Here is a 19,480-nt window from a genome sequence, read left to right on the forward strand (position 1 = left end):
AACCTAGATGACTTCTAGATGTCTCTTCCAACCTTTCTTTTTTTTGTGATCCTGCTATCCTCTATATACCAGTGTCTCCCTTGTGATATTGTAATGTAAAATAATACACATGCAGGAGTAAGTTACCTTCTGACTATAAGAGTAACGTGTATTTCCAGACTTGTTTCTTCTCTGTATTTATTTCTTCTGTTATAGGGTGGGAAAGTGAACAGGATGAACATGGAAAGCTTTGCTTCTAGGAGTCAATTTAATTTTAAATCCAGTGAAGTTTCTTACATACATACATTCACTTCAGATCAGGCCTTTATGAAGGAAATCTCTTTAAAAAATCTTATGGCTTCATTTTTCTTGTAAAGTATACATGTTTTCAGAGTGCATGTCAGTATGAACAGTAAAGAAATAAGGGCTTTATCTTTCAGGTGAAACATTGGTTGAATTTATGAACTGGGTTTTTTTTGCCTTGTGGAAACTACAGATCATCTCATCAAGGCAAAAAACAGAGGATGTAGCCTGGCCATTATGTGGCCATTGTATCACGGTTGTGGAAGAATGTGGCAAGTCTGGCCAGCAGCTGTGTGGTCAGAGCTTTGTCATTCAGAGCCATAGTGCAGATACATGGAGTATATTGTAAGCTGACCTGTCAAGCCAAGCAAGGAGTTTCCCTTGTTGTCATTTACCAAGACATGCATTAATAAAACTACACAAAGTGAAGACTTCTGCTCATAAGCCAAATGGTAGTCTTCTGTGAGGTGAACATGAAAGCACTAAGATATGGTTGTTTTATTTTATATTTTAAATAAACAGAACTTTATTCACAAATGAGCATGCCAGTAACTTAGTTCCAGAATCAGACATCTCTGCTTGAGAGGAATATAGGTTGGCACCAGTGATGGCAGGTGAAAAAGAATGTAGTAGCATAAGCTGAATGTATTTCTAAGTGATTCATCAAGAACTGTGGTTTTCCTATTAAAAGGAGGCATTCCAAAATAGGTGTAAAAATGGAGAACTGAAAAGTATTGCAAGAGAGAAAGGTTTTAGTAGCTTGAATGGAACTGTGCAATATCTAAAATATTTTTTTAAACTTGGGTTTCTATTGTGCCCTTTTTTTTTTACAGACGGTCATTTTAGAAAATGAAGAGCTCCCTAAGATATTTCTCGATTTTCTGAATGTTCGTCATGTACCTACCTTGCCAAAAGCAGAAAGCTGTGGGTAAGCTCTCCTTTACTGAAAAATATATGGAGGCCAAAAGGCCCGTATCTACTCAGTGCTGATGCAATTCCATTGACTTAAAATGGTCTTGCTGCCAACTCTAACACTGTAAAATAAATGGGCATTAGGTTCATGTTAAGTATGTTTATATATCCCCAAAAGGTTGTAAAATAAATCCAGCATGTTCAATGACAGAAGGGAAGTTTAATGTAATATTCTTGGAAAGCAAAAGAGAGCTTAGATGAGAAAAATATGACTTTCTTGTAGATCATGAAGTATCTACTGAAATGTAAGATATTCATAAGCACTCAGTAAATTGCATAGAAAGCCTTTGCATGTGTTTTATGATGCACAAAGTAGTGCATCATTCCATGATCATTTTATGATCTCACTCTATGTGTTCAAAAATGAGGTTCTTTCACCTCTCTGATGACATTACCCCAATGACTCGATTGCCCATCCCCTGGGAAGGGTTCCTAACCAGTGGCAGAAGGGAATCTTGGTATGATGAGTGTAAGGGCTACAGAAATACTCAAACCAGTGTTACTGGAAGCTCTGTTACCATCTGCAGCTGTGAGCTTCGTAGGCAGAATTTCTTTTGCTATGTATAACATGATGTGGTTGATAGTGCAGAAGCATTACCATTCTGCTCCCCAGAAAGCCACATGGCCTTTTTCCACTTTGGTGCAGGCTGTTTGGATCCCCAGTAGTGGAAAGGCAAATTTACCTGAAGATAATTTTGAGGCCCTCTTATCCTTGGAGGTCTCTATGGCACAGGGCAGTGTCCAGCGTGACTCAGAAGCTATCAGGCTTGTAGTTTTTACTTGCAGTTAATGACATCAGCCAGTATCCTCAGTGGAACTACACCTCAGCACTTCACAGATAGATAGATGGAAATTAATCTGTTACAGTAAAATGTATGCTGTCATTTTCAAGTAGTGGTGGTTATAAAATGATACAATCTCCCATGTATATTTCCTTATGTTGCATTATGTGGCTGGCCACTGACCAGAAGAAGATCCCTCCCTTTGGTGATTCTTAAAGGATTTGGGGGTTTTAATTGTAAAATTAATTTTGTTGTAACCAAAGCTTCCTGTCACTTTACTTGCAGCTCTTTTGATGAAACAGAATCTGAAGAATCAAGGTGAGCTTGATTTCTACTCTTTATTGGGCACCTGATTAATAAACTACTTAAATTATTGCCGTTTACTTTATTTGTTCCTTGCCGTTAACAAATTAGAAGTAGTTTAGCATTAAAATTGTATTTGTTAAATATTACCAGCTGTGCTATATCTATCCATTTTTAGTGTGGCTTGTTCAAGCTAGTGTTGAGAAATTCTATACAAAACTGACAGAACTGCTAGCTCTGAAATATATCTGGGAATGTAATTTTTGTAGCAAGAAGATTTAGCAGAAGAAATTAGAGATCTGGGTTCTTCCCCATGCATTTGATAGAGCTTCATCTGCATCTGGTAGCACTACTTGGAATGTATATGTACAGAGCAGAGTGAAGAGGGCTGGGGGAAGGCTGTCCGGGCCGTGGCCAAGGGCGAGAGTTAGGCCTTGGGGACTTCTAAGGGCTTCCCTCCACAGGTGATGGATACAGCAGCTGCTTGGGGTCTGCAAGAACACAGTGACATTTTGAGTCAGCTTGGTGGCTTGGAGAGCCTACAGAGCCTGGCTGTAGATGGTCTTGTAGCCTGCATGACACCACATGCCAAGGAGCAGGGCAGCATCAGCAGGTCTCAGAGCTGCAAGCCAGTCCTCCTGGATGCAGCCCCTTCACTCCAGCTTGATATTGAGGGTTTAACTGTATGGCTGAGGAGCAGCAAGTTTTGCTTCCCAGAGATGGAGCCTGCCCTTCTGGGCAGCACTGGTGTGTGGAATTGCACTGCAAGGCTCCTGGCAGCTCAACCACCTCACTTTATCAAAGCTAGTTTGTAGAATAGTCTGTTTGCTGTCCCTTGATACTGACATCCCTATTCTTGACCTTTCCAGCAAACTGTCCCACCAGCCTGTGCTGCTGTTCCTAAGGGATCCATATGTCTTGCCTAAAGCCAACGGTAATCAAACCTGTCATCTGTTAACAGCACTTTACTGATCTGACCCTGTACGGCATAAACCACATTATTATTATTAATACCAGCCTAGTCAAATGACTGGTCCAAAATCTAATAACCTGCCAATAAAACGATAGTTCTTGTGTAAGAAACCATTAAAACACTAAGTGGGATGGGTGATTTGTAAAAGGGTGGAATTTTCCCCCCAGTTGTTCTCTCAGGCAAACCTACGGAGAATTCAAATCAAAGGAAGAAGAACACTGCTTTGCTTTTCTTGTTGTTGACCCTTTGGCTGTTTTGCCTGAAGGATTTGAACTTGGAGGCCCTTTGTAAGTGCTTTTTCCCTAAACACCAGCTGATCTACTGCAAGCATGTTTGTATTTCCATTTGGATTATTATTTCTTATCATTTCTAACCTCTGGAGCTCTTTATGGGGAAAAAAAGTGTACTTTAAGTGTAAGTGATGTATTTCACAGTCTATTTACATTAGACTTACATGGTTCAAAAGAGCATTGGAAATTGTTATAAGCTCTTCTTTTTAATATAAAAAGTTCTTTGAATTACTAATTCAGAGAATTTACCCTCTCTCAAATTCAATGTGTGCAGGGGAAAAAAGTACCATTTTCAGAGTGGGTTCCTCTTGGCTTTGTCATTTTACTTATTTGAACTTGTTATTTCTAACAAATATTTTATTTTTAAAATGTAATATGCTTTGAAAGGAGAATTTTCTCCCTGAGCTGCATATAAATTCTTGTTTAATGTGGCATTTTGTTTCATTTTACAAAATACTGTGTAGAAACCAGATTCTCACACTGCCTTAAAATTTATTAGAATTTTAAGAATAAATTTAGGAAAGAATACTTTTTTGCTTTTCCTAGACAATGCAGTGTACTTCCTTGATATTTTCTCAAGATGTTTATAAATACTTGAGGGGAGGGTATAAGAAGACAAAGCCAATCTCTTTCTGTGCTGCCCAGTGGTAGGACTAGAACATAAGGAACATTTTCCCAAGCCCAGACACAGGTTGTCCAGAGTGGTGTTGGGTTTCCAGTCTTGGAGACACGCAGAAGCTGCCTGGCCATGGTCCTGGGCGACTGCCTGCAGGTGCTCCTTCTTGAACAGGGGTTCAGACGAGATCACCTCAAATCATCTCCCAGCTGCAGCTGCTCTGTGGTTCTGCTGTTTTTTCAAGCTGTTTACCAAAACCATAGGGACAAGCTCATATATTTCGAGAGGGTTAAGCAGTCTCTTTTGCAGGCAGTGTCCATGCTAGCTAGTAGTGGGGCCAAACACTACTGACCCTGTGAAGTCTTACTGAACTCCAATGTGTAACTAGAGTGAAACACAGACAACAGAGGTCCAGTGTGATTCAGGTCCACATCAGAAGACACATTACAAGGTTGTTTAGCTTTTACTTTGACTTAGCACTAGTCTGATTTCACAGACTGAATGTTCATTTGAGACTGAAGTGCAGATCACAAAATCGATGGACCAAAGCACAGTAGGGGGAGGGGATCACTGCACAGGGTCACGTCTGACCCAAGTGATAACAGTATTACAACAGTAATGCAGAATCACCCACAGAGAAACCTCTGTTTAAAATTTGGTCCAGATGCTGCCTATACTAATACTTCGAGTGAGCCTTGTTGCATGTCTTAATCTTAGTGCTTAATGCTCCTCTTTATTGTACACTTGATTCCTCAAGAGCCTGGTATAAATTACAAACATCATGTAAAGAGAGAAAATGGATTTCACATCCCAAAAAACTGAGATGGTGCTTAGTATTTCCAGCGCACAAGTAACATTTTGCTGTAAGACTTCAAGATTCTGCAGCTGTGTGATGGTATTTTTCTCCCTTCCATAATGTGTAAGGGAGTAAGCCTTACTCTGAGTAAGGCTAAGGCTCCTTTTTGTGAAATCATCAGGAACTTTCCAATGAATTTTGTAACTGTTCTTTGAAGTAATGCAAAAAAGCATTAAGATAAAGCCCTCTTCTAATGAGTAACATGTTTAAATATTGAGTAGGCCTCACTAATGACATATGATATAAAGAACATTTCAGACTTTGGCCAAGGCATTTTCTGACCTTGATCCACAGTATTTACAATTTTATATGGCAGGTGAGTATTCTTTGTATTTGAAAACCCTAAAACATCCAATTCACTGCAAGTCATTCTTTAACTAAATGAATTAAAACACAAATTAGAATGTGAGTTGTGGTTTAAAAAAGGAAGAAGAAAACCAAGTCCTGAGTCTAGAGCCTCTACCAGTCGACTCAAGTCTAGTTAGAAAGAAACAAAGTTTTTACAAAACTACCATTGCCTTTAATTCTTCTTCTTTGTTTTTAGTTTGCAGCACAGAGAAAATATAGATGAGCTTTCTAAAATTTTTCCTCTCAGATCAGTTCTTTCTTTGATAGATTCTGATTCCTTTGTAAAAACAGCCAAGGTTGTTCAACCTATGACCAAAAGTAAGTGTCCATTAACAAATAATGATTTATTGTATGTTGTCTTTGAAGAAAGTGAATTTCAATCAGAAGTCTTTCCTGGATACAGGAATGCCTGTGTTAACATATGTCAATAAATAGTGTAAGTTTTAAACAAAATAAAAAACTATTTCTGGAATATAATACTCAAAATAATTTTTACCCTGTCGTTGTACTGTGACTTGTCTTTTTAAAATACAATCTTGCCATTACTCTAGTGACTGGGCTTTAAGCACTGTTGAGTTGCAAGACAGTTTTTCCAGAAATAAGATCCACAGTTATGAACCTCATTGATTTTCAGATTGCCTTTTTCATGATGTATTTATCAGTCTGAGGGCCCAAGTGCACATTACTTTTTGTGTAAGGGTATGGGGAGAAAGAAAAAATTAATGTACTCAAGAAAAATAAAGGAAAAGCCTAATACGCTTCAAATTGGAGATGATACTTTAAAAGCTAAAACAGTGGGATCTTGGATTTACTGTCAGTTGCCTGAAAATTGTTCTGATGATTCTTTAAGCCATACAAGGGTCACAGATCAGCAAGACTGTGATTTGTTGTGTTTATACTTAAGTTTTATATATATATACTTCAGTTGCATTTGACTTAAAGTGATATGCTTGATTTTTTTAATCAGAAAAGGCTCGTATTAAATCTAGTATTGTATGTATAGTTTTGAAAATCAATCCTTATTTTCCTATATATACTGTATGTTATAGAAGAACCAATAAAAACTGGTTTCTGGAACTGCATCATTTAATCTACAAGGAAAACATCAAATCATCTTTACAAGTGTATTTTGGTAATTAATGACAACTGTATAGGGTTATTCTGCCAGGGTAATTCTGTAAGATGATGATCTTACAGAATTTGTGGAAACACTAATGGATTCAATAAATTAACAAGTCATTTACAATTATGATTTACTATGAGAAGCTGGATAGAATTATGCACATATTGTTTACAGTGGAGGTTACCATTCATAAAAACATCCTAAAGTATCTATGTTCATCTGTAATACTCTGAAATCACTTTATTAATAACAATGAAATAACACATTTAAGACAATAAGGATTGCTTTTATAGGGTCCAAATCTACCTTTGCTCAGTATTTTTACTTCACTCAGTATTTTCACTTCCAAAATTATTTATCTGAAAGAATTAGGGGCAAACCCTAATTCCCACCCACATTAGGTGATCTAATTTATCACGTACTGATGATTTTTATAAAAGCTGCATCTCCCCTTTGTGAATACCTGTAGGCTGATAGTTGAAGGTTTGTTTCATGTGGAAAGTTCCACATCAGGAACCGTCTGCTCTTAGCAGGAAATCCATTTCTAGTATACTAACAATTTTAAGGTTGTAACATATGATCAGAAATTCTTAGTTTTAATGCCTGGTGATTTAAATAGACCCTTCATTAAAACCTTAGGTGTTGGTGCATTTCAAAAATGTTTTCAATTCAACAGTGTACATCCATGTACATAACATGTGGATCTGTTATTGTGTTCTATCAGGCAATTCTTTCATGCCAGATGGAACATGAAAATTAAATGGCAGTTTCCTCTGCATCCGTGACAAAAAAGTAGTGGGAATTTTTTCCTTCAAGTACTGTAGGATGATATTTTGTAACATGATATTTTATGTTGATCGGACAACTTGAAAATTTCTTGCCTCAAATAATCATTTTTGTACCGGCATCCTCAAGTCTTCTCAGTCTAAACATTGCTATAACCACACTACAAAAAACAGCTTTGAAGTATTCGCAGTATTAATCCAGAAATTTCTTCAAGTATATTGAGATTTTGTTAGAAACTGAATTGCCAGCGTAATCCGTCTTCCTTGTGAGAAAAGGTTCAGATAAAGAGCTGGAGCCTAGCAGCCTTAAGTATTAGAACATCCCTTTAAATCAATAAGCTACAAATCTGGCAGCGCATTCATGCAATGCCCACTGCTACCCTGAAGTGGCTTTAGTGCTGAAACAGCATTACTAATAGGCCATCCTCAACATGGATAAACAGTTGAGGGATGCAGTAACCCAAAGTAAATGAGGCCTTACCTAGTTAAGTTTCACAAAAACATTTATATTGTACTGACATGGATAAGAAAGTAAGTTTCTTCCTCTTTTTTTCCCTTTTTTTTCAGATGACTTTCCAAACGTAGTTATAGACGGCATTCTACATGGAATATTTTATCCTCACTTACTGCCCAGGTAGAAGTAATACAAGGCATGAAGAAGCTGAAGTCATGGTTAATAGAATTAACAGGAATAAAATTCTGTGATGTGAAAATTATGCTCAGAAGCAAGAGGCATAACCTCAGATTAAGTTCAAGCATTATGTCTTTTTAAATAAAATCCCTGTCATTACAGTTGCTGCTTTAAAAAAAAAAAAAGATATGGAAACAACAGTATTGAAGTTATTTATACTTTCTATATATTGACATGCTCTATTTAACACTAAATGTTCTAAGTCATACACTGAATTATGCTAACCTTTGAAGAGAAAACTTTTACTAATTATTTCTATAATTTCTCTTAAAGCAAACACTAAACCATTTTGCACCAGGATTTTTCCTAGAACATTACCCATTGCTGGCACTGGATGGATTAAAAGTGCTGAAGAGAGTGTATGCAGAATTGGAAACATGCTTTCACATTCTGAAACACATACCACTCTCTGAGGAAATTTTCTAGATTTCAGTTGAAATTATTTTACTTACCAGGAGCTTCTATGTGGCTTTTGCACATGTCCATTCAGTTATGACATCTAACCTGTGTATTTGTTTACTCTCCACACCAACTTGCTGACTGTATTCCATATATTAACATTTTGTAAGTCACAGAACATACAACCCTGTTGTAAACTAAAGCAAGAATATTATTAAGATTATGATCAAACTAAAACTGATACATATATATGTATGTTCAGATTTAACTGGAAATTTGTATGTGTGCTACTGGACAATGCAAAATAAATTACTAGGACATGAACGTACCACTTCAGTGTTTTTTTGTGAAATTTTTCTATTGAAATTATTCTGAGATTCTGTCCTCTGAGATGGGTCTCACAGATGTCGGTCTCCCCATGAAGTGTGAGAAAATACCTGTGTGTCTGCTCATTTAAAGTTCTTAGCTCTTAGCTTAGCTGAACGTGGTAACCTTACAGAACTGTATGTCTTGGTGAAAAAAATTAAGGTTAATGGAACACAGAGTAAGTCACTGGGCTCATCAGCAGAAGAGAGTGTTATACAAAAGCAGCAATGGCAAAGCCGGGCACAAACGTGATCCTGGAGACACACAGCTTGCCTGCTCCAACTACTAAATGTGTTTGGAAGCCATTTGGAGAGAGTGGAAAGCCGGGACTTTGAAAAGAGGTAGGCCTGTGACTGCAGCACTTGTTCAGGTACCGTAACTTCATGAGGTCTGTAGGCTCAGCCTCCAGGAGAGCTTTCAGCTACTGGCAGACTGAGGCATTCTCACTCCTGCTTGCTAACCCTGCTCCCAGAGCTGCTTTTCAGAGAATTTTACTTTAAACAGCTAGTAGAAAGAAAAGTGATCATGGGTAAAATGGAAATCTGATTGCCTAGCACTAGGCAAATGTAGAGGCCCTTGCCAAGTTCTCCTCCAGCTCTGTTTGCAGAGAACAGTAATCCTTTCACAGGTCTCTGAAAAGAAGTGTCTGTATTTACCTTCAGGAGAGGCCCCAGGGCTGTGGATGAAGAACCAGCAGGAGCATCCTCTAACTGCAAATGATATGTCAGGAGAACCTAGGGTAAATCCCTGCCCACAGTTTTTTCCTGTTTCCTTGTGAATGGAATGCCAGTAGGTACCTACAGGCTCTTTGCTGTAGCAGCCTCTTCTACCCTGAATCACTTTGGCTCTGGATACCTCAGAGCTCCTTCAGGACACCCAAATGAGTCACTACAAAGAGGAGTGGTGTGCTGCCTGCCTGTGTTACAGGTGGATGAGCCCTCCATCAGATCTTGGCACTGCCTCTTCCGTCTCGAGCCCTAAAGCAGTTAACTCAGAACAAAAAAATCCACATACCTGCCCAGAACTTAACACAGGTGTCTCTTAAGTGTTACCCTACAGTGACCTCCTCTCAAAGCTACCAGTTGTCAGCTTAAGAATTATTTATGAAGTATCACGAAAAAAAAATGAACCTGAAGTTCTCAAACTTACAGCAAAATGTAAAGAAAAAGCATTTGAGCTTTAAAATAAGTAACATTAGTTAAGTGTTACAAAATTCACCATGCTGTAAACAAGAATTCTTCTGTTTTAATCAGTTTCTAACAGACTACAATATTCAATAATAGACAGAAAAGCTGCTTGTTCTTGATCACAAAACGGTATCTGAATGTGGTTCTGTGAAAGACAGTAGGGACTTTATCTGACATGTTTAGGAAAATTTACCATCTCTGCTCTAACCTTACAACCTTATCTCCTGAAAAGCAAAACCCCCTGCATATTTTGTGGAATCAACTGAGGTGAGAAAAAAAACCTTGAGGGGGGGAGTAAAAAATGCTCTCAAGTATTTATCTGAAAGCAAAGTTTATTTATGCAAAACACTTATATATTTTACTTTTTTTTAGAAGTTTTTAGAAATGCTGGTAGTGTTACAGTAAATATTTTCAGTTGAAAAGACAAAAACAAATATTGCTAAAATTTCCAAACAGAACAAAATTACTCTATTTTATACCCTGGAAAAAATAGAATTACTGCTTTAATTTTTTCATTAAAGACTTTTTCTGCAAGATCTAGAATTTGGTGGGATATGTCTTGAATTTCAAGGAGTGGCAGCTCCAACAAGTTGTTAAGGAACTAGTCATATCCATTCTGTATTTGGCAAATGATAAGTATTGCCTAAATGTAACTTTGTCTGTATTGAGGGGAAAACTCAGTGGATCATTGAGATTGGTCAAAAAACCAGCATTAAAGAAAAGTGATTTAGTTTTACTTTCATTCTGACTATTGGTCTCACCAGTCACCAACTTCAACTACAAATGGTTCCTTTACAACTATTTTGCCACTGTTCACAATCACACAGTCTTGAAGGGGCCGATCATGTTCATCTGTCTGCTGGAGTTCTATCGAGTGCACCACAGACTGTCAAAGAAAAACAGAACAAACAGAAAGGTTCACTTTAGCCAAAGAAACTCCAGCGGCTGAAGTCTGGTGCCACAGAAACAAAAAAGTGCACCTAACATCACTGATTATTAACCAGCTTGTGAACAAAGACCTTTACCCTGTCAACTTCCCACATCCTTTTCTTTCCACATTAGCAGTTGTGCCACTCTGTAAATCAAACACAGTTGACAGAAGCACAGGGAAGGCTGTTTGCCCTCCTAGGAAACCTTTCAGCCAGCAAAAACATTTTGAAGGTGCAACTGAAAATGTACATTCAGCTAATTAAGTTGGCACATACAGGATTCTATCTGTGGACCGTAAGCAGAAAGTGAATCCAGAGATCACATTATTATTTTTCTAATTGTACAGCTTAACTGTGCTTCCAGAAATCTGGTTACTGCTTTTACCTTTAGCATACAACACACACATACAGATTTTTAGTGTAATAGCAATATTTTTAAAGGACAAAATTAATTTAGGTATATTGACAACTTGTTTGATATTTGTCCACTAATCTGACTAAACTGAAACTTAAGTCTAAATAGCTTTTCAAAAATTTACAGCTACTACTGTAGATCACGAAAATTGAGTTCAGTATGAATATGGGAGTGAGGGGCAAGTATTCTGATGAAGTTTTCAAACTCTTCAAAGTCCATCGAGCAGCTCATGTTTTCCCCAATAATTTCAAAACACAGATTAAAAGGGAATAATTTGTAAGGAGAACCAGACTAATAAAAGTATGATCACTTGAAAACATAATTTTTTTAGCTTGAAATTCTATTTGGCATCTCATCAGTATGTGTTTGCCTGCTTTACATTCACATGCTTCTAAAAACCTTTAACAGTAAAAGTATTACCCATAACTAGCATGCACTACAAAATTTGATTTTAGCCTGTACAAAAAGAATTATTTCATGGGTAACAGTGCTACTGAAAGGAGGAGCTGAACTCTCTTCATTTGTAATTTGCAAGGGTGTCAGTGTTGATTTCAGTGCTTAGCAGTATGAAACAAGGGCTGGGAAAGCCAAAAGCATGGTACAGGTTTCCATTTTTGCTATTTCAGTTCTAAATCATCCAGCTGGAGCTCTTCAGAATCATTTTATACCATGTACATATTAGATGAATACTCAACTATTTCTGAACCATGGTAACAGTGGCATAATGGGCACAATTTGTCCAGATCAACCACTACTTTAAACTTACCATTCCATCAAGAACTTTGCCAAATACTACGTGTTTTCCATCTAACCAGGAAGGCTTTGTCACACTGATGAAGAACTGGGATCCGTTGGTGTCTGGGCCAGAATTAGCCATGCTAACCCATCCAATTCCGTAGTGTTTGAGCTTGAAGTTCTCATCAGGAAACCTTTCTCCATAGATGCTTCTTCCTATGACAAAAAAATAAGAAAGCAAGCTTTAAAAAAATAAATTAAACGAAAGCTGCTTCTTGTTCAAAAATGGGAAAAATGAAGTATGAATTCAGGACATGAAGATTCATTGATTGAGTAAACACAGCAGCATCAATGTTCAACCATCAGCAACTCCATAACTAAAATAATTTTTTGTGTAAAGGTAAGCTAAACCACCAAATGTAAGGAAAGAACAGTCAAAGCTGATGATGCTTTGAATTTAAGCAAGCTGAATACCTTCAAAGTTCTGGTTTACGGACACCGCTGAACAATAGCATACTTCATCTTGTTGAGCAAATTGAAGTACATACTTATGGCCGCTAACAATAAGACTGCCATGTTTTGTGACAATTACAGCACTTAAACCTTTCCCTTATGCTAAGAAATTGCTTTAGGCCTGTTTACAAGCATATGAAGACCAAATGGAAGTTAGACTAAAACACTTGGTGTCTATGTGTACAACCACGACATAAAGATTCTGATGTTTCTAAAACAGTTCAGAGAGACATCAGTCATGGTTAAACCACCATCACTCTGAAAAGAGAAGGCTGTCTGTCTCACTCTTTACTTGTGCAGTGCCTAGCACAATGGGGACACTTTTTCCAACACCAGCAGATGCTATCCCAATAAACAACATCAGCAGGCAAATAAATGCTGCCTACCTTTAATACTAAAACTATGTCTTTGATATTATGGTCTTCCCCGTTGTTGACTGCTAGGAAAAGGAATGTGTGTTTTCCATTCTACCCCAGCAGAGAAATCACTAACAGTTCATGAAGACAGTTCAAATCGTAGCATGTCAAGAATGTGCATAGAAAGGAAGAGAAGAAATCTGCAGCCAGAGTGAGTGCAGTGCAAGAGATGCTGCACTGGCATTGCCCCTCTGAGTGTACTGAACTGTTCTTCTGGAGGCTCAGGAGGGAGAAGTGATACACACAGCCAGGACTCACAGAACCAGCAAGTTTATGGTTTCAGTTTTAGTAAAAGAAAAACAGGGAGAGGGCATGACCCACATCTTCTAATTTCTTTCTCTCTCCCTGTTAAGCAATTCCTTCTCAAAGCACATTTCAGAGGTTCCTCAGAACAGACTGAGCTGAGGGCAGAGAGGACAGCTTCCTCCTTCCCTACCTGCCTTCCCTCTATGCGATTTCACTGTTTCATCACGGATTAGACTTCTGCTGGATGACTTGAATTGGTTCACCTATACATGCAATCAGTGAGTGCCTCAGGGAAGGAGTGCGGTCACAAAGCCAGAGTAGGGGAAGGGTGGAGACATCCATCTTTTGGAGACGGTAAGTTGTAGGAGCAGCTCAGCTGGTCACGTGGCTCCAGCCCAGCACGTAAAGCCATGCTTCTTGAATGGGGACAAGTCACAGACAGAAAAGAGCTATCTGCAAAAATTGAGGACAAAGGAAGAGCTACACATACTTATAAATCAGATAATCCAGACAGCTGCAGCTTAAGCTACAAGACACTTGGAAAAGTAGTAGATGCTCTAAACCAAATGTGGGCTGGTTTGGTGTTTTTTTCATTTATCTGAGCAGAAACCATGAAGGAATATGCTGGTTTGCCCATACTTTCAGCAGACATTTGAACAAAGAAAAGGGAACCTGGAAGATACTAAGTATGTTACCTCCTGATCCATCTCCAGCTGTAAAGTCTCCTCCTTGAATCATGAAGTCTTTGATCACACGATGAAATTTACTTCCTTTGTATCCATATCCTCTCTATGAAAATGAAATAATTCTTTAAATGAATGTAACATCCAGTTCTATATACAATCATATGGAAATACGCAAGTTGTGAACAGCTAGATTTCACAAAATATACCACCAAGGGATATAATACTGTCAAGAAATACCTCAAACTGAGGTGCAGGTAAACACATCTAAACTGCATTGCCACAGAGAAGGTATTTATTTAGGTGATCAAAGCCATTGTCTTTATTTGACTGGTATCTGTGGTATCTGACCACATTAACTCCACATGCTAGATCTTCAAGGCAGGGACAGATAGAGGTGCTCATATCCGGCATCTTGTAATTACATCTTGTGAACCAAGGATCTGAGAAGAGACACATTAGTGCGCATCCTTGGGGACAGCACTTGTGCACAGGCTCCAGTGAATGAAGACCGACAGTTCACAACTGAAACAGCATTAAACACACACTGCTTTCCCAAGCCAAACTTCAGTACCCAGTGGAAGAAAACTGCAAACGTACTTCTCCAGTTGCCAATGCAATGAAGTTCTCCACGGTCTTTGGGACAACTTTTCCAAACAATCCAATTACAATTCTGCCAACATCTTCGTCTCCGATCTTCACATCAAAGAACACCTGAATATTTTTGTGAAAGGAACAAAAGTGATATAGATGTGAGTACGTCAAGCAGCCAAGCTTTCCAAGGAGTAAGGTGGTAAGAAATTACTTCTGGCTGGTCTGTATTAATAGTATCGTGCAATTCCTAGGGTGCTGTTTCAGAGAAATCCTTTCAGAGCCACCAAAATCAGGTTATGCAGAAAACTGTTTGAGAACCAGTGACTAAATGTTTTGATTCTTACAGCTTTTAATGGCTCAGTGAGACTGCTGTATATCAAGTTTGAAGATAGTGCTCAAGAAGATTTTTCCCAAACATGTAAGTCTTTAAAGCTGAATGGAAAAAATGAGATATGAAAGTAAGGAAGAACAACAATTCTATTCCCATATGGGGGAAAATAACAAGGAACTGTAGTACTGACACTCCCCACAAATGATTATTTGCTATCCACTCATAATCTTAACTGTTTCAGGCATCAGTACGTATACACAAAAGCCCAAATTCCATTGAACTGATAAACAGTGCAAAGAAAATCCTTTGGCTCAAGCAAGCAGTTGCCTTCCTAAACATGAAATCAAACACAGCAGAGAAATAACCAGGCCAGATTATTCAGCCGATTGCCTAAATCTTCAATGTGTATGTCACTGAAAAGCAACTCCAAAAAGACAAATGAGTTACAAGACATTTAAATATAGTTCAGAATCTATGAATGCATATTTGAACGTGCAAAAATGTTCCAATAATTACTGAAAATAGGAACAGCTGTCAGGAAATGAGGCATTTTGAAGTTCTGAAAAAGTTACATAAAGGCTATTACAACTTCTAGGAAACAGCAATGTGTATTCCTATGATGTGGTATTTGCTGTTCCTTGTGGCACTCAACCAAGTATTACTTGTCTGTAATGCTAAGAAATTAGTCCAATAATGATAATAAATGACCACAGTCTCTCCAACGTGAATGCCTCTTTCACGCTCTCCTACTAAACATTTCTACCATTTCTTGATCTTCTATGTGGTTTTGACTGTTGAAGTTTTGGCTAACACTATAAAAGCACTGTAAAGGAAATAAAATTCCTTTTGATACACCTCATTCATTTCCTTGACACTTGGCACTGAATAGCATGCTTCTTAGATGTGTGGCTCCCAAAGAATTAACAGCACACTTTCACTAACTTTTTAATGGTTTTATAAACAAACCTCTCTGAATTGTGCCGCAAGGGTTATCTAGGTAAGGGGTATTGCCTTCCTACGTTTTCTAAACCCATTGCCTGTCTATTTTGCCTGGAAATGTTGTTCTAGTAGGACTGCCTGAAATGCACAGGCATATAAAAGTAACAAAACCAAGGCTACCAAATAATAACCCCACAGAGCACAAACATCATACACTTTATTGACAGCACAAGGAGACAAGTTCGTCATATGCTGTAAGCCTAACACAGCCACAAGGCTTCATACGTGGCACTGCTGCTTGCCTAAGCAACAAAACCAGTACTTTTAAAAATGTGTCTCTGCATATTTTTGGCCACAAAATCAAGAACGGAAATATTTGGTAGCCCTAGACACTATTTCTGCATAGAAAAGCCATGTTTCGTGAGTGTATTTCCACAGGTTCCCTGGAAATTCAGTAAGCATGTAGACACTTGTGAGCTGGTTGATACAGCACTTTTAAATCTCAAAAAACATCTGGCCAAATTCTTCACCAAGAACCCTAAAAGAAAAGAAATATTATAAATTTTCAGTCTTATTAATATTTTTATAAATGTTTAATCATATTTACAATTTGCAGTTAAGTATTTCAAGACTGAAATGAAAAAAGAACACACCAGTAAGAGTGGCTGATTCTCATAAAAATATTCATATATAATTTACACATCTGACTGATGTGTAAATTATGTAAAATGTGTAAAAAAATGGACAAGAACATTCAATTATTCAGGGAAACTAAAGTGACTTTGAAAGGAAGATCTCAGGATTCTTAGAGACCAGGTAATGTAATAACCTCATAAATGCAAAAATACTGTATATGGTGTGGAGCCACAACAAGGGGGGCAAAATACATCTGGAATCATCCTGAGTGGTTTAGTGAAAGGTTTGGCTTTGGGCTTGTGAAGGTTAGAGAAGGAAAACAATTACGAGAAATAATTACAATGGATACAGTAAAGAGATGGGCATAGCTACATCTGTACTGTGAGTTCACACCCTGAGTGCTGCATGTAATTCTGACCTCTACTGCAGAATGATAAAAACAACTTAAAAAAATGGGCAGAAGAGATGCTCAACAGGTATGGAATATCTTTTACATGAAGAAAGGTTACAGAAAACTACTTAAACTGGAAGAGAGAAAACTGTTGTGATTTGATGAGTTTTGTGAAGTTACCACTGCCTAGGACACAAAAAATTGGCAATGCAATTCTTTATGTGCCACGACAATCAGAGATGGGCATAAAATTATAGCCCAGGCAGAAGGAATGAAGAAGGAAAGTACTTTATGTGTAATTAAATGGGAATATATTTCCAGAAGATTATTTGAAGATCAAATTTACCCTCCCCACCAAAAAACCCAAATCTGTGGTCTAGAAGTTTATGACAATGAAACTGTAAACAGTTGCAGACAATAGTGGCAATGTACAGAGACAAAGGCACAGTCTGTGGCTTAGGATGCTGAAGCCATGCTAGAGGAAGCAGTTCTGCCCCTGCCCTTCCCTGTCACACTTTCATGAGTTGTAGGTGTCTTTCTCAGCATGGGTGCATTCTCTCCTGACTGCAGGTGGAAAAACACTTGGGGGCTGAAACACAGGATTCCAAAGTTGGACTAAACATCCCACCTCCTGCACCAAACAAACATTTTTTGGAAAGAGATGCTGTCATGCTGCAGTAGTTAGGTGCATCCCTATCCCGCCAGCCAGCCCCACAGCCCACGAGTCCATCTCCTGGGCAGTGCCATTGCAATGTCCACGTGTGCAACAGGCGCACAGCCCATCCATCCTGTCTGCCCAGGAGCCCTGCAGCACTGAGCCCCACGGATCCCAGATCCATGGATCTCTGCTGGCAGCACCTCGCAGGCACCGCGTACAAACAAAGGGACTGCTCTCAATACCAAGACCCTCACACAACGACAGAATGGGTCAACGTGGAAGGTACACAGCAAGTCATCTGGCCCAACATCCCCACTCAACCAGGGCCATCCCAGAGCACACGGGAGAGAATTGTGTCCAGGTAGTTCTTGGATATATCCTGTGAGGGAAACTCCACAGCCTCTTTGGGCAATGTGTTCCAGTGCTCAGTCACTTGCACAGTAAAGAAGTTCTTCTTCATATTCAGGTGGAACTTCTTGTGTATCAGCTGGGCATCACCAAGCAGAGCCCGGTCCATCCTCTTGGCAACCTCCCCTCACACACTCATAGACATTGACAAGGCCCTTTCTCAATCATTCCGTCCCCAGGCTGAACAAGCCCAGCACCCCCAGCCTTCCCAGCAAGAGAGATGCTCCACTCCCCTGATCAACTCAGCAGCGCCCCGCTGGATCCTCTCCAGAGTTTCAGCAGATAGAGCAGGGAGGAATCAATAAAACCCATGGCACAGACGAGCCCCAGCGCAGTTAAACCCCGTCCTGCTCGGGGCAGTCTGGCAGCACCAGCAGCCACAAACTGCCCTGGCAGCAGCAGAGGCTGCAGGAGCGCTGGAGGAGTGAAGAATTTAAAAGTTTCCACTTCTGCAAGCCAGAGGGAGGCTTTGCTGGCCCGAACTCTGCGGTGTGCCAGCTCCTACAGAAAGGCGGCATGCCCAAAGGGATTAAAACCCAAGCAACCAAGCAAGCACGCAAGAAAACCTAATAACACGGTGAAGTTCTGGCGCTAGGCCAAGCCCGCCCCAAGCCCGGGATGCGGCGCGGGGCCGGCTGTGGAGCGGGGCAGGGCAGAGGCCGGCCGGCTCCCCCCGGCACGCCGCCACGGCCGCGGGACGTCCCGGCCGCGGGCCCCGCCCGACACGTCCCGAGGCTTCCCGGCGGCGGAGACGCCGCCCCGGCCGCGGGCGAGAGTCACCTTGGCTGTCACGCTGGGTCCTCTCTTCTTGAAGGCCTCGGCCACGGGGGCCAGGAAGCACAGACAAGCCACAGCGCCGAGCAGCGCCCCGCGGGCCATGGCGCCGGCCGAGCGCTGCGGCGCCTGCGCTGGGGAAGGGCGGCTCCTCCCGCGCCGGGGCGGGGGGCTCCGGGGAGCGGGCGCCCGCCCCGGCGAGCGGTCGTCCCTCCCGAAGAAAAGGCCACCAGTTCCAGGGAGCGGCCATCCGTGCTGGGGAGTGGTCATCCATCCCGGGGAAAGGCTACCCGTCCAGAGGAGAGGCCCCCAACTCGGGGAGCGGTCATTCATCCTGAGGAGCCATCATCCATCCCGGGGAGTAGCCACCCATGCCAGGGAGCGATCACCCATCCCATGAGGCGGTCACGTATACCAGGGATCGGTCACCCATCCTGGAGAAGCCGTCCTGGAGAAGCCAGAGCGGTGGCCCGCGTGGGGCTGAGCTCCGGTCCCGGCGCTGCCCGGGGCTCCCAGGACGGGCCCGGCGCCCTGGCTGGGTTTGGGGCGGGCGCTGGATTTGGCGGGGGGCTCGGGGGCTCCCGTTCTGACGGGCGGCGGGAGCCGTGTGCCCTCCCCGGGCCAGCCTCGCCCGGCGGGAGCTGCCGTACCTTAGAGGGGCGCGACCTCCCAGCCTTCGGCTTCGGCCAGGCTGTGTGCCCAGCTGGGTCCCACATGCGGGTGAAGTAGCCGAAACAGTAAGAGATTGAGCCAGCAGCGTGCCCTTGTGGGAAAGGGCAATGGTGTCCTGGGATGCCTTCCAAAGAGTGTTGCCAGCAGGTGGAGGGATGTGATGCTGC

General features: G+C 40.7%; 2 protein-coding genes across 6 annotated transcripts in view; one reads left to right on the forward strand and one right to left on the reverse strand.

The window, feature by feature from the left end:
• Window positions 1-8,751, forward strand: part of SNX24 (sorting nexin 24) — an 87,696-nt gene extending 78,945 nt beyond the window's left edge. For 2 of the 3 annotated variants that reach the window (XM_038123414.1, XM_038123415.1), the window contains exons 4-7: window positions 1,116-1,210; window positions 2,322-2,354; window positions 3,209-3,273; window positions 7,898-8,751. In XM_038123414.1, coding sequence (XP_037979342.1) covers window positions 1,116-1,210; window positions 2,322-2,354; window positions 3,209-3,273; window positions 7,898-7,968 — 264 coding nt within the window. In that variant the 3' untranslated portion in view covers window positions 7,969-8,751. Of the gene's footprint in view, window positions 1-1,115; window positions 1,211-2,321; window positions 2,355-3,208; window positions 3,274-5,618; window positions 5,741-7,897 lie in introns of all 3 variants that reach the window. The other variant, XR_005255156.1, reaches the window with a different exon arrangement.
• A 1,255-nt stretch (window positions 8,752-10,006) lies between these two features.
• On the reverse strand, window positions 10,007-19,198 carry PPIC (peptidylprolyl isomerase C). 3 transcript variants are annotated; one of them, XM_038123413.1, is made up of 5 exons: window positions 18,648-19,049; window positions 14,511-14,624; window positions 13,923-14,016; window positions 12,084-12,268; window positions 10,007-10,859 (listed from the first exon to the last, which is right to left on the reverse strand). In XM_038123413.1, exons 1-5 carry the CDS (start codon window positions 18,972-18,974, stop codon window positions 10,731-10,733), a joined length of 849 nt encoding a protein of 282 aa, XP_037979341.1. In that variant the 5' UTR covers window positions 18,975-19,049; the 3' UTR covers window positions 10,007-10,730. The 3 variants fall into 3 exon arrangements, 1 of the variants encoding a protein (XP_037979341.1); XR_005255154.1 differs by lacking the exon at window positions 10,007-10,859 and adding an exon at window positions 10,919-11,979 and having other exon boundaries at window positions 12,016-12,268; window positions 18,648-19,138; XR_005255155.1 differs by lacking the exon at window positions 10,007-10,859 and adding an exon at window positions 13,418-13,680 and having other exon boundaries at window positions 12,132-12,268; window positions 18,648-19,198.
• Window positions 19,199-19,480: the final 282 nt, after the last annotated feature.

Source organism: Motacilla alba, chromosome Z (genome assembly GCF_015832195.1).
Source record: "Motacilla alba alba isolate MOTALB_02 chromosome Z, Motacilla_alba_V1.0_pri, whole genome shotgun sequence".
In the NCBI taxonomy this organism is placed as follows: Eukaryota; Metazoa; Chordata; class Aves; order Passeriformes; family Motacillidae; genus Motacilla; species Motacilla alba.